The sequence below is a fragment of the Dromiciops gliroides genome, chromosome 3 (assembly GCF_019393635.1).
Source record: "Dromiciops gliroides isolate mDroGli1 chromosome 3, mDroGli1.pri, whole genome shotgun sequence".
NCBI classification, from domain to species: domain Eukaryota; kingdom Metazoa; phylum Chordata; class Mammalia; order Microbiotheria; family Microbiotheriidae; genus Dromiciops; species Dromiciops gliroides.
In genome coordinates this window covers 610,679,511-610,693,431 of record NC_057863.1, presented here as the reverse complement: position 1 = coordinate 610,693,431, position 13,921 = coordinate 610,679,511, and the positions used below count along the sequence as shown (strand labels likewise).

Sequence of the window (13,921 nt, the reverse complement as noted above, 5' to 3'; positions counted from 1 at the left end):
TAAAAATGTGGGTTTCATTCTCTTCTCTGAATCCAACCCCTCTCTGTCAGGAAGTGGGTAGTGTGGTTCATCATCAGTTTTCTGAAATCCTGCTAACCCCTTCATTTTTATGGTTAAAAAAGCCCCTGAGACTCAAGAGAGAATCATTGACTTGCCTAAGATCATATAGGTAGGAAGTATCAGAGATAGGTCTTGAACAGAACTCCTCTGAGGAAGCTTGATGGTGCGATGTATAGAATTGCTGGGTCTGGAATAAAGAAGTAAGTTCAAATCTAGCTTCAGACTCGGGGCAAGTCGCTTAACTTTTGTCTACCTCTGTTTCCCCATCCGTAAAATTGTAATAATTATAGCCACCTCTCAGGGTAGTTGTGGTGAGGATCAAATGAGATAATATTTGTAAAGTGTTTAGCACAGTGCCTGGCACATAGTAAGCATTTAATAAATGCATATCTTGTTCCCTTTCCTTTCTCCTTCCCCCTTTGATTCAAGAGCCAGTACTCATTTTTTTTTAACCATGAATTTAACAGACATCAACAAAACCAAACATTTCTATATAAAGAAAAACAAAACAGAGGATTGCATATGAAACTGGGAATTTGTTACAAATAGCTTGTCTTTTTAAAACTTTTTCTCAAATAAAAACTCAACAATCTTGTATTAATTAAATGAACAAAACTGTCCCGTTTATGTCAACCCTTTTGAACTTTTTTGTTTTCTTCTGGGTATTTTAAAAATATTTGATTGATGCTCCTTTCTCTTTGGTTTCCTCTTGCATCTTTATGGCCACCCACCAACTCACCTCCGCCCCCCCTAGAAGCCTTCCCTTGTGGCAAATAAGCATAGTCAAGCCATGCATGCTTCATCCTCTACCAGGGGTTCTTCGCCTGGGGGGAGAGAAGGGAAGTCCATGAACTTAAAGAAATTTTTTTTTAAACTGTATTTCAATATAATTGGCTTTCTTTGTAACTCTGTGGATTGTACTTTATGTACTTAAAAACATGATTCTAAGAAGGGGTCTATAGGCTTCACCAGAGTGCCAAAGGGGGTCCTTGCCCCCCCAAAAATGTTTAAGAACCTCTGATTTAGTCCATCACCTCTCTGCCAAGAGAGGTTGCCTGAAGCCATGATTGGTCACTGTCTGGAAATCTCTCAAGGGCTTCCCTCGGTGTAGCTGGGATCATCTTGTAAGCCACACTCCTGGTTCTGCTCCTGGGCTCCTTGCGCCATCCTGCCTTATGAATCCTCTAAAATGAAGACATTTGGGGGAGGGGGAAGGTTGGGCTTTGTAGTTGAGAGCCCTGGCTGCCTTGGGCCACCCCATCAGGTCTCCTGTGGCCCTGACCCCTGTGCTCTTTTTGCAGAAACGCTGATGGACTCAACCACAGCCACCGCGGAGCTGGGCTGGATCGTGCATCCTTCATCCGGGGTGAGTTGCTTTTCCTACCTACCTGCAAGGTTAACTTTTCTTTCCCCAGGGGGTTCTAGCGGAGGCCTGGACTGTCGATCTGGGTGCAAGACACCCTGCTGTTTCCCTCTCCCACCCCATTCAGGGGTCATTACTGATACTTTTCAGTCAATCTAGTCGCACCCCCTTACTTCAGAGACAAGGAACAAGACTCCCAGAAGGCACGTGATTTGCCTAGGGTCACACAGGCAGGAAGTATCAGAGCCAGGTCTCCTGACTCTGAGTTCAGGATTTTTGCCAGGGTACCACCCCAAGCTGATCTTGAGCTTTATAGCCTAACCTTTAAAAGTCTCCTGACATGTCAATGGAGGGAGACTTGAGTGAGAATATCAAGTGCTGTGAGAAAGTTGGGTTTTGGGGTTTTTATGTCATTTTGTTTGGAACATAAGACCTGTTATTTTCTATGTCACTTTAGGGTCAACCAAGCTCTTTCCTTCTAAACCTGTAAGATAGGTATTTCAAGGATTATTCCCTGTTTTACAGATCAAGAAACTGAGGCCCAGAGGGGTGAAGTTACCTGCCCAGGGTCACACGGTTTGTCATTGACAATGTGAACTGGGCTCCCCTGACTTGAATTCATCCATCTTTGCTCTATCACATCAACTGGAGGCCCTGAGCTGCCTCCCTTGGGGGACACCGACAGACCCTGTCCCTTCCTCCTCTCTCCATGCCATCTCCTCCTGAACCCCCACCACACCCATCAGGCCCAACAGCCTTGGTGGCTAATGAGAATCAACTGTTGCCTACAAGACAGTGAAAGAGGGAGGGTCCCCTGGGGCCGGACTCTTTTCCTTCCTCTCTTTTTGTCCTTCATTTTTCTGATACAAAGTGGGGCCTGCCACCTCCCCTCGCTCCCAGCCCACCCCCCCCTCAGCCCCCATCCCACCTCCGGCCTGATAATGAGGGCAGGTCTGGCTGCAGGCAGCCTGAATGCATTATTTGGGGTGTTTAGTCTGTGAGTCCTTGGCATGTTAATTAGAGAGAGGGGAGAAAGGCAGCGTGCTCTAATTAAGTGCTCTAATTAAGTTCTGAAGAACAGCAGCTGTAACAAGGGGGTGACTTTGTCACATGGTGGAGCAATAAGGAAGGGGGACTCTGGAGGGGCGAGGGATGGGGAGGAGCTTGGCTGGGAAGCCCGTGGGATCTGCTGTTCCCGATCCCCGAACTTCCCCAGGCTCACCTGCCTTTCCCAACACCAGCCCCTTGACCTCCTCCTAGGCCCCACCCCACATCTGGCACCCCCTGGGCCCCACCCACACTAACCAGCTGTGTGACCATCTGTATAATGCAGGGATTCCCCAAAGTTGTTGTGGGATCTATCTCTCCTTGGTCAGTGTCTGGGGAAGCCTGTGGAGCCCTTCTCTGTATAAGGTTTTTAAATGCTTAACATAAAAGAAAGATGATCATAAAGGAAAACAATTATATTGAAATAAAGCTTATCTATTCCCATCCTGCTTCATCATCTAGATGCCCTAAAATCTCTCTATGGGCTCCTTAGGGGTCAGTGGACCCCACGTTAAGAACCCTATGTATTTAGCTGTCTATCCCTTCCAGCTTCAAAGCATTCACAAATGTCAAACGAGTGCCTTCTTTGCCTTTATCCAAGTCACTGATAAACTTGTGGAACAAAGAATATATTGGAAAGTTCTTTTTGCCATAAAATGCTGTGCAGATAAGAGATGTTATTATTATTCACTCTTCTATCCTAGCCACTGAGGGAACCAAAGGAAATGGAGGGGTGACAACAATAAAATAACAACTCATTCTTATATAGGGTCAGGCATAGGGCCTGGGGCTAGGATTTCATTGATATCAGGAGAATTCCCTCTATGCATCCAACCTGGTCCCTCTTCTACAAATTAAAGTCTTAGGGACTTGCCTACAGCACTGAGAGATTAAGCTATGCACCCAGGGTCACCCAACCAACACGTGTCAGGGGTGAGCCTTGAGGCTGGGTCTTCCAGGCTCTGAGGCCTGCTTTCTATCTGTGATGTCATGGGTAACAGTCACACTTATATCAGTCCTCCCTCTCTTAAATCCAATTCATGATATCACCCAATGTTGTGGGTCCTCTTCCAGAATGAAGGACAAACAACAACAACAATTTATATGGTACTTTTACATCCACGAGTCGTTCTTGTAACAGCCTTGTGAGTTAGATAGTGCAAGCATTATTACCCCCATTTTACAGATGTGGAAACTGAGATTCAGAGATGAAGGGCCTTGCCTGTGGTCACACAATAAATCGTGAGTCTGTGATTCAAATTCAAGTCTTCTGATTCCAAATCAAGGATTCTCGACTCGGAGCAGGCCAACTAGGGTTTGACCTAAAGGTCTTATCTGCTTACCAAGGTGGAAAGAATTGCGCCAGGTAAGCTTCAGAATCCCTTCTGAGACTGCTAAGGGAAGAACAGATCCTCTCTGGGGGCAGAGCTGGCACCAGAAGACCCCTGAGAATAAAAGAGTTGTGGAGACTAGTACAATAAGCTGGACTGGGTGAGCAGAGGGAAGGTACCGTCCTGATCACATTTCCTTTCTCCCAGACCAAAGTGCTACTTGGGAGTTGGGCTGCCTAGGATTAAGACCTGGAAGGGCCCTTAGAACACAGGATGTCAGAGCTGGGAGGGGCCTTAGAACCCAGAGTGTCAGAGCTGGGAGGGCCCTTAGAACACAGAATATCAGAGCTGGGAAGACCCTTAGAACACAAAATGTTTAGAGCACAGGATGTCAGAAAGGACCTTAGAACAGAGGACTAGAAGGGACTTTAAGGCTTTGGATGTGAGAGGTGGGTAGGACCTTAGAACACTGAATGTCACATCGGGAAGGGCTCCTTAGAGATCATCTGGTCTAATCCTGTTATTTTATAGGCTAGCCAACAAAGGCCCAGAGGGGTCAATTGTGTTGGCCAAGTCTAGCACTAGTAAACAGCCAAGTTGAGATTCAAACCCTGGTCCAGATCCAGGTTATTTTCAGCATATTATTCTGCCTTTTGCCTTGGGGCTGGGCTTCAGGAATGGAATGCTAGGCCAGCCTTAGGCAGATGGGGAATATACTAGGAAATAAAGGAAGGTTAAAGCTAAGGACAAGAAGCGTGGCAGAAAGTTAGAGCTGGGGGCGTAATGTCAGTATTTTAGAGTTTTTAGGAATGTTCGAGGTGGGGGGAGTCCCAGGATCACAAATTCAGAGCTAAAAGGGAACTTTAAAAAATATTTAGCCCAACCCTTTCCTTTTACAGATAGGGAAAGTGAGAGTCTTGTGTTTCTGGTGGGGTTTTTTTGTTTGTTTTGGTTTGGTTTTTGTTTTTTTGTTTTTTTAGTGAGGCAATTGGGGTTAAGTGACTTGCCCAGGGTCACACAGCTAGTAAGTGTTAAGTGTCTGAGGCCCGATTTGAACTCAGGTACTCCTGACTCCAGGGCTCCACCTAACTGCCCCAAGGGTCTTGTGCAAGGTCACATAGATAGTGGATGATTTGAATCCAGATCTCCTTTTTCAAAACCCAGTGTTCTTCCCCTTACTATGTCACATTTGTATTGGAAAGGTTAAGGGTTAGAAGCTAGGAGCCAGAGCTTAGGAGACAGGCACAGAGACCAAACCTTGACCATGTCCTTCCTTGGTCCTTGAGCTGCTGAATTTTGCCACTCGAGGCTTCTGTTGCCTGTGTTACCTAATGGCCCCCAAAGCTAAAGGTCAGCCCTGGAGCACTGGATTTGTCCCCATTGGCCCTTATGCAAGGAGGTCACCAAGGCCAAGCCCCAGCTCTGGATGGCCCACAAATAAGGCTAAGGGCCTTCTCACCAGAACTTCAGCACCATGGGCCCTAAAGAACAACTCTCCTCGGTACATATCTGGGCATATGTTCGAATGTTACATCCAATTCCCAGTGTGTCAATAAAATGGGAGGCGCAATGCAGTTGTTTCTGAGGGCCTGGTACACGTAGAATACTGAACAGGTGATTAGATGCATTAATGTCCTCCCACCCCTGATGAGGAGAGACAGACACATATGCAGCTGGCAATACAGGAGAGCTGCCTAGAGGTACTAGGATGGGCAGAAGGGAAGGCTTACACAGCTGACTGTCAGGAATCTTGTCTGGGGGGCTTCACACACAGGACCTTGGGGGATCTAGTGACTGCTGGGCTCCCTTGCTACTCTACTCCTGGAGCCTAGATCTGGGACTGTCAGCAACTTTAGAGGATATCTAGTCTAGCCACTCACCTTTATTTCAACAAACCAAAGGCCAAAGAAATTAAGTGACCAGCCCAAAGTCACTGAGAGGCAGCCCGGTGGTATCATCAATAGCGCACTGATCCTGGAGGCATGAAGTCCTGAGTTCAAAACTAGCCTCAGACACTTACCAACTGAGTGACCCTAAGCAAGTCACTTAACCCTGTTTGCCTCGGTTTCCTCAACTGAAAAATGAAGATATTAATAGAACCTACCTCCCAAGGTTGTCATGAGGTTCAAGTGAGATAATGTTTGTAAAAAACACTTTGCCTGGCACATAGTAGGCTTTATGTAAATGCTTATTCCCTTCCATTCCATTCCCAAAATCACAGAGGTAGTAAGTCACAGAGTGAAGATTTGAACCCAAATCCTCCAACTCCATATTCAGTGTTCTTCCTACTAATCTGGGTTCTAACATTCTAGGTTTTAAGGGCCCTCCCTGCTTTGACATTCCCTGTTCTAAGGGGCTTCCCAACTCTGACATCTTGTGTTCTAAGGGCCCTCCCAACTTTGACATCCTGTGTTCTAAGGGCCCTCCCAGCTCTGACATCCTATGTTCTAAGGGCCCTCCCAGCTCTGACATCCTGTGATCTAATTTCCCTCCCAGATCTAATATTATGTATTTTGACATCCCTCCTAGCTCTGATGTCCAGGGTTCTCTGATCCCTTTCAACTGTCCCATTTAACAGTTTTATAGCTCAAAATAGAATATGGAGTAGGAGGCCCAGAGAGGTGGACTGGGCATGGGCAGGAGTGAGCTGTGCCCTGCCCCAAGGGTTGGAGGAGGAAAGGTTTCATCCACAGCCTAGACGCCTACCCTTCCAGCTCTGGGGCACCGGTTGCTTTTTCCCTGGAGTATAGGAGTGAGAAAGCACATAGCTAAGGGGTGAAGAAACCCACCCAAGTATTCTGGCCTCTCCATCTCACTCCCCCACAGTCCAAATTCATTCTACCCAAAGGTCATCCCATGATGGTTAAGACTGAGGTGCTGATGCTGCCTGTGGGCTGGAAACAATCCCTCCCCAGAGGGAAGGTGGCGGACAGCCAGGCTGTGAGGGGTAATGCGGCCCCCTCTTCACCATCTGAATGCGGTTTCGGAAGAGACCTTGGCCTACTGGTCCCTAATGTACTGAGTCTCCTAAAGCAGGCTCCTCAGACACATGCAGGGGATGCATCTTCCTTTTCTCCCTGGGTGCCTCCTGAGACCAGGTGAACAGGCTTCTCCTTTCAGACCACGGTAACATGTCTGGACACAACACTGGACTTGGAGTCAAGCCCTGGGTTCAAATCCTCCCTTGATACTTACTAGCTGTGTGACCCTGGGCAAGTCACTTAATCTCTGTGTGCCTCGGGCTCCTCATTTGTAAAATGAGAGACTCAATCGCCTAGAACCTTTCTAGTTCCAAATCTATGACCCTGTGATTTTCTCTCAGACTTGGAACTCCTTGAGGGCAGGGATTGTGTTGGCATTGTAATAACAAAGGTGTGATGTCTCCTTACAGTAGCCAAGATATTCAGGATGATGCTACAGAGTCTGCCTCTCCTCCCTCCAAGAATTCTGTCTCCCACAATGCTCTGAATCTATTTATTAATTCAAATGTCTTTTAAAAAATTTTAATACTTTTCATTTACACATCACCTTTATTTCCCAATGTATCTTTCCCCAGCCTCTAAGCAGGAAGCCCTTCCTTGTAACAAAGAATAAAAAAAGAACCAGGCCCCTAAAACACAGCTTAGCAAAAGGAACTGAAACATCAACAATGCTTTACAATATGTGCAGTACTCTGCAGCCGTAGTCCACCACTTCTGCAAAGGAGGAAGGAAGGGTGGTATATTTTCTCAGCTCTTGATCATTATAATGACACCGATTCCATGCTGTTTTGTTTTTTTATTTCTTTGTTTGCAGTGCCATCTTCATTGTGTATGGTGTTCCTGGTTCTTCTTTCATTCTGCATCAATTCATATATCTTCCCATGATCCTCTGGATTCTTCATATACCAGTTGTCCCTAAAGTCTTAGCTTAAAGGCTTAGCACTAAGGCTTTGGGGAGACCTTGTATTGTTTCTTATGGAACCCTAATATTCTATTTTTATTCTTTTGTTTTCAATTTGTTTAGCTCTAATAGATGGATACCCACTTTTCCCCCCTTTTTTTGTTTTGGCTTAGTTTTTTTGGGGGGTGTTGGGGTTTTTTTGCTGCAAGGACAGAATATTCTAGTGTACATGGGACTTTTCTTTCTGCCTTTGACCTCCTTGGGGTATATATTTATTAATGGGATCCCTGAGGGAAAGAGTATGGACATGTTAGTCACTTTTTTAGCCTGACATCAAATTACTTTCCAAGATCTATTATTTATTAGGTACCTTAATAACCCTGTAGTCTAGCAGCTCCATAGGTCCTCACTCCAGGATGTTAATTAATGTGGTGTCTCCCTTTGTGTCCTGTGTGCAGTGGGAGGAGGTGAGTGGATACAATGAAAACATGAACACCATCCGGACCTATCAGGTGTGCAACGTCTTTGAGTCTAGTCAGAACAACTGGCTCCGCACCAGGTACATCCGGAGACGAGGAGCCCAGCGCATCCACGTGGAGATGAAGTTCTCCGTCCGGGACTGTAGCAGCATCCCCAACGTCCCCGGCTCCTGCAAGGAGACATTCAACCTCTATTACTATGAAGCCGATTTTGACTCGGCCACCAAAACTTTTCCCAACTGGATGGAGAACCCATGGGTCAAGGTGGATACAATTGCCGCAGACGAAAGCTTTTCCCAGGTGGATCTTGGGGGAAGGGTAATGAAAATTAACACGGAGGTCCGGAGCTTTGGGCCCGTGTCCAGGAATGGCTTCTACCTCGCCTTTCAAGACTACGGTGGCTGCATGTCCCTCATTGCCGTCCGTGTGTTCTACCGCAAGTGCCCCCGTGTGATCCAGAACGGGGCTGTCTTCCAGGAGACCCTGTCTGGGGCCGAGAGCACGTCTTTGGTGGCCGCCCGGGGCACCTGCATCCCAAATGCTGAAGAAGTAGACGTGCCTATTAAGCTCTACTGCAATGGGGATGGGGAGTGGCTGGTGCCCATCGGGAGATGTATGTGCAAGGCTGGCTATGAATCAGTGGAGAATGGAACCACCTGCAGAGGTAATGGAATGTGCTTTTTGTTTGTCCCCTTGATTAACTATTTTGCTGCCTCTAGAATGGGTTCATTCTTGGTCTGGGCCAATTCTCATTTTACTAGAGTGGGCTGATGGTGGAGACGGAGGAGAGAGGTGAAAATAACTTCTCTTCTGGTGCCTCAGGATTGGATTCAATGGCAGAGAGATGCCAGATTCCCTGTACCCTAGCCCTAGCTATTCCTCAGGATACTGTGTGGGTCTTGGTCAGTGGAAGGGGCCAGACCTCTGCTTTCAGGAAGCCTTGGTTCTTCAGCTTGGCCTGCGGCGAGGAGACTCTTCAAATTGGAAGTCCCTTTGGAACATAGAATGTTGGCATGTGGTGTCTGTTGCCTTGCTGGTTCTGATTAATATCACTTTGCATTGGTTGACATAAATCTTCTCATGCTGACCTGTATTTGTCACATCCATCATCTCTTTACAGTGAGAGCAGATGTGATTCCATTGCGTTCCTGTCCCTCGTTTTGCTTAGCCATTTCCCATTTGATGGCCATCGGCTTTGTTTCTAAGCATATAACATATTAAGGTGGAAGGGACCAGAGACCAGAGAACATCAGAGTGAAAGGGACCGTAGAACACAAAAGCCTGATGTTGGACAGGGGCCTCATAAGGAACACAGAACAAGGCTGGGGAGGGAACTCAGAAATCTGTATCATCTCTCAGTTCTGCAGATCTGGACGAGTCTCAACTCAACCACTAATTTGCTAATTGAGTAAATCCCTTTCCCTCCCAATCGGTCAGTTCCTCCATCTGTAAAACTGAGGAGGTGGGACTAAATCAGGGTTTCTTAACCTTGTTGGAATCCTGGGCTCCTTTGGCAGAGGTCTGAACAAGTCCATGGGCTCTGCCTCTGAAAGATGTTTTTGAATGCCTAGAATAAAATACATGGAATTACTAAGGAAATGCATGATATCAAAATCCAGTCATCAGAATATTTTACAAGTTAACAGGCCCCAGGTAAAAACTCATAGACTAGATGATTTCTAAGATCTTTCTCAGCTCTGACATTCTGTGTTCTAAGGCCCATCCCACCTCTGCCTCTGACATTTTGAGTTCTAAGGGCCCTCCCAGCTCTGACATCCTGTGCTCTAAGGACCCTCTCAGCCCCCAGCATTCAGTGTTCCAACATTCTTTGTTCTCAGATCCCTTCTGCCTCTTGGCACTTTACAGTCTAAGGTCCTTTCTAGTTCTGACATTCTCTGATGATAATTTCCTGCTTTCAATTTTTGTTTCCCCATTGAAGGGAATGAAAAAGGAGGGCCTGTTGAGAGAAACAATACCCGGGGAAAATCGACAGCTAGTATCTTTTTTTAACACCTGGTGGCTCCTAATCAAGGAAAATTGATTAGTCCCCCCACTCCCATGCTGGCCCAGAGCCCCCATAGAGGGGCAGTTTCTCAGCCAGCTGTCCCCATGTGAGTGCCGATTGCCGGCCATGGTGTGATTAATGAGCTAGGGGAGTGTAGAGCCACACAGCCCACAAGTGCAGCCTGTGAAACAGCTGCCCAGATGTGGGGCCTCCCAGAGCCTATGGCTAGAAAACAGACCCTGTGACCTGACTTCCTCACACTGTGCGTTTTCCTCCCTCCCCTGTTCCCATCCCCACCTCAAGCTCACTCACTCCTTCCTATTCTCTTTTCCACTGACTTTAGGGTACTGAGAAAACCATGGAGGCACCCAGACAGGTCCTTTTTGCCCCATCAGAATTTTCATTAACTCGAGTACCGGTCCACTTATATGCAGCCTTTTCAGGGACCTATAGGATTCCTGAGCTGAAGGGGGCTTCCTAAGGGCAGTGAAACCTCCGCCTGTCTCCTGGCTGTTCTGAACCATTCTTTTATGGAATGTTAGCACTGGAAGGCCCTTTTGTATCATAAAATGTGGGACTATGGGATGTGAGAGTTAAATGGGCTTTAGAAGACAAAATAAAATGAGGAATCTTATTGTCTAGAATGGAATTATGGAAGATTAGAATCAGTAGGAACCCTAAAATGGAAAATGTTGGAACTAGGAGACATCTTGAAAACAAGACGTTCAGAACTGGGAAAGACTTTAGAACCAAGGACATAAAACCTAGGAGGAGACTCAGAGCATAGAATGTCAGAGCTGGGAGGGACCTTAGAACACAGAATGTCAGAGCTGGAAGGGCCATTAGTATCCATAATGTCAGAGCTAGAAGGGACCTTAGAACACAGGATGTCCTCTACATGTAACTAGAAAATAATAAAATACTTTTATAATAAAAAAGAAAGATGATTAAAAGGTGGCATTCTCCTCCCCCCCCCAAAAAAAGAACACAGGATGTCAGAGCTTGGAGGGACCTTAGAACAAAAAAATGTCTGAACTAGAAAGAACCTAAAACACAGAACGTTAGACCTAGAAACAATTTAGAATGTGGAACACCGGGTCTCAAAGACATTTTAAAACAGAAGATGTGAGGATGTAGACTGCTAACAGTGGGGGAGCATTGAGAGCACACAGTGCCAGCCACAGTGCCGTCAGATTTGAAATCATCTGGCTCAACTCCTTTTCAAGATGAGAAGAGAATCACGTCATTAAACTAATATGTTTACAGAAGACTAACGTTTGCAAAGCACCTTCTGTCCTAGTAGCTCTTTGGATTCCCAGACATTTTGGGACTCCAATCCCAGTTAGTGCAGGCTCCGTCCCAGCGGAGTGGCCTGTCCCTGTGCTCATGCTGAAGGCTTTGCATCAGTCTGCTATATGGCCAGGCAGGGGGATCAGTGATCACCTACAGTCGATGGGCCTCTTCAGGGTCCTTCTGGGAATAAGGTTTATATGATAGAGCTCCCAGGACCTGGGCGGGGTGGGGGGGGGGAGTGTCTCAGCAACATGTCCTATGGTGAAGCAAAAATAGCTCTGCTTTGTACCAGTCCTGTGACTAGATAAGTCATTTCCCCTCCCTTCCCCTCAGTTTCCTCCTCTGGAAGATGAAGGGATTAGTGTAAATGATCTTGAAGGTCTCTCCCAACTCTAGCAACTATATAAATACTTAATCCTCTCTCCCCTTCTCCATCCCCATTCAACCTTTGGTCTCTTCTTTCCCCATCCACCCCACTGTGTGACATCTCTAAATGCCAGCCCTCCTCTGCGACCTCACTCCCTACTTATGTCCTATAGTGTACGGAGGCCCAGCACTCCTATCTCTGGGGCTTTAAGCACAGCTGGGAAGAGGATGAGACTGGTCTCTCTTCTTTATGTGAATTCTCGCTCAATCTCTCTGTCTCTGTGTGTCTCTCTCTGTCTCTCCCTCTCCTTCCTTCCCTCCCCCTTCTGTCCATTGTTTCTCTATCTCAGATGGGGATGGGGGTGTATGTCTTTGTTTTCCTCCTCCTTCTCTCTCCCTCTGTCTGTGTCTATGTTTCTGTCCCTCTTGTCTTCCTGTCTTATGTTTTTCTCTGTATCTCGGTCTTTCTTGGAGCCTCCCTCTTTTCCTCTGTGTCACTCTCTTCCTTTGTCCCTCCATCTGTCTCTATCTGTCTCTAGGTCTCTCCCCCCTGCCCCCTGTGGAATCAGTGCAGCGGTGCCCCACCTGACAGCTGTGGGAGTCCTTCACCCAGGGGCCCTCCATCCCTTTCCAACAGTGAGCACCAGCTTCCTGGGCCTGCCTCTTACCACAGCGAACCAGGATCTAGAATGGATCTGGAGAAAAAGACTGCCGCAAGGCTGAGTGGCGAGATTCTATCAGCGCTGGAATGGGATTTCTTTATGTTTACCTTGGCCAGAGAAGGGGCGTTGTGGCCAGTATGAGACACTTAGGTCCATGTGTTAATTCATAGGCTGCAATTTAGATTTTTATATCAAGGAGCCTTCAGCTTCCTCTTTAAATACTCAGATTTCTCTCCCTCTCTCTCTCTCTCTCTCTCTCTTTCTCCTCTCTCCCTCTCTCTGTCCTCTCTCTCCTTTCTCTCACTTCCCTCTCTCTTTCTGTTATCTCTCATTCACTCTCTCTCTCTCTGCCTTTCTCATCTCTCTCTCTCTCTCTCCTTTCTCTCACTTCCCTCTCTCTGTTATCTCTTGTTCATTCTCTCTCTCTCTCTTTCTCTCTCTCTCTCTCTCTCTCTCTCTCTCTCTCTCTCTCTCTCTGTCTCTCTCTGTCTGTCTTTCTCCTCTCTCCCTCTCTCTGTCCTCTCTGTCCTTTCTCTCACTTCCCTTTCTCTTTCTGTTATCTCTCATTCACTCTCTCTCTCTCCGTCTTTCTCATCTCTCTCTCTCTCTCTCTCTCTCTCTCTCTCTCTCTCTCTCTCTCTCTCTCTCTCCTTTCTCTCACTTCCCTCTCTCTGTTATCTCTCATTCATTCTCTCTCTCTCTCTGTCTTTCTCCTCTCTCTGTCCTCTCTCCCTCTCTCTCCTTTCTCTCACTTCCCTCTCTCTTTCTGTTATTTCTCATTCACTCTCTCTCTCTGTCTTTCTCATCTCTCTCTCTCTCTCTTTCTCCTCTCTCCCTCTCTCTGTCCTCTCTCTCCTTTCTCTCACTTCCCTCTCTCTGTTATCTCTCATTCATTCTCTCTCTCTCTCTGTCTTTCTCCTCTCTCTGTCCTCTCTCCCTCTCTCTCCTTTCTCTCACTTCCCTCTCTCTTTCTGTTATTTCTCATTCACTCTCTCTCTCTGTCTTTCTCATCTCTCTCTCTCTCTCTTTCTCCTCTCTCCCTCTCTCTGTCCTCTCTCTCCTTTCTCTCACCTCCCTCTCTCTTTCTGTTATCTCTCTCTCTCACTCTCTCTCTCTTTTCTCTCACTTCCCTCTCTCTGTTATCTCTCGTTCATTCTTTCTCTCTCTCTCTCTGTCTTTCTCATCTCTCTCTCTCTCCTTTCTCTCACTTCCCTCCCTGTTATCTCTCGTTCATTCTCTCTCTCTCTCTCTCTCTCTCTCTCTCTCTCTCTCTCTCTCTCTGTCTCTCTGTCTTTCTCATCTCTCTCTCTCTCCTTTCTCTCACTTCCCTCTCTCTGTTATCTCTCGTTCACTCTCTCTCTCTCTCTCTCTCTCTCTCTCTCTCTCTCTCTCTCTCTCTCCCCCTCTCCCCCTCTCCCCCTCTCCCTCTCCCT

The 13,921-nt window shown here is 46.8% G+C and overlaps 1 protein-coding gene across 3 annotated transcripts in view; it reads left to right on the top strand.

The window, feature by feature from the left end:
- Positions 1–13,921, top strand: part of EPHB2 (EPH receptor B2) — a 268,821-nt gene that overhangs the window by 77,172 nt on the left and 177,728 nt on the right. For all 3 annotated transcript variants that reach the window (XM_043996951.1, XM_043996950.1, XM_043996949.1), the window contains exons 2-3: positions 1,362–1,426; positions 8,142–8,826. In XM_043996951.1, coding sequence (XP_043852886.1) covers positions 1,370–1,426; positions 8,142–8,826 — 742 coding nt within the window. In that variant the 5' untranslated portion in view covers positions 1,362–1,369. The remainder of the gene's footprint in view (positions 1–1,361; positions 1,427–8,141; positions 8,827–13,921) is intronic.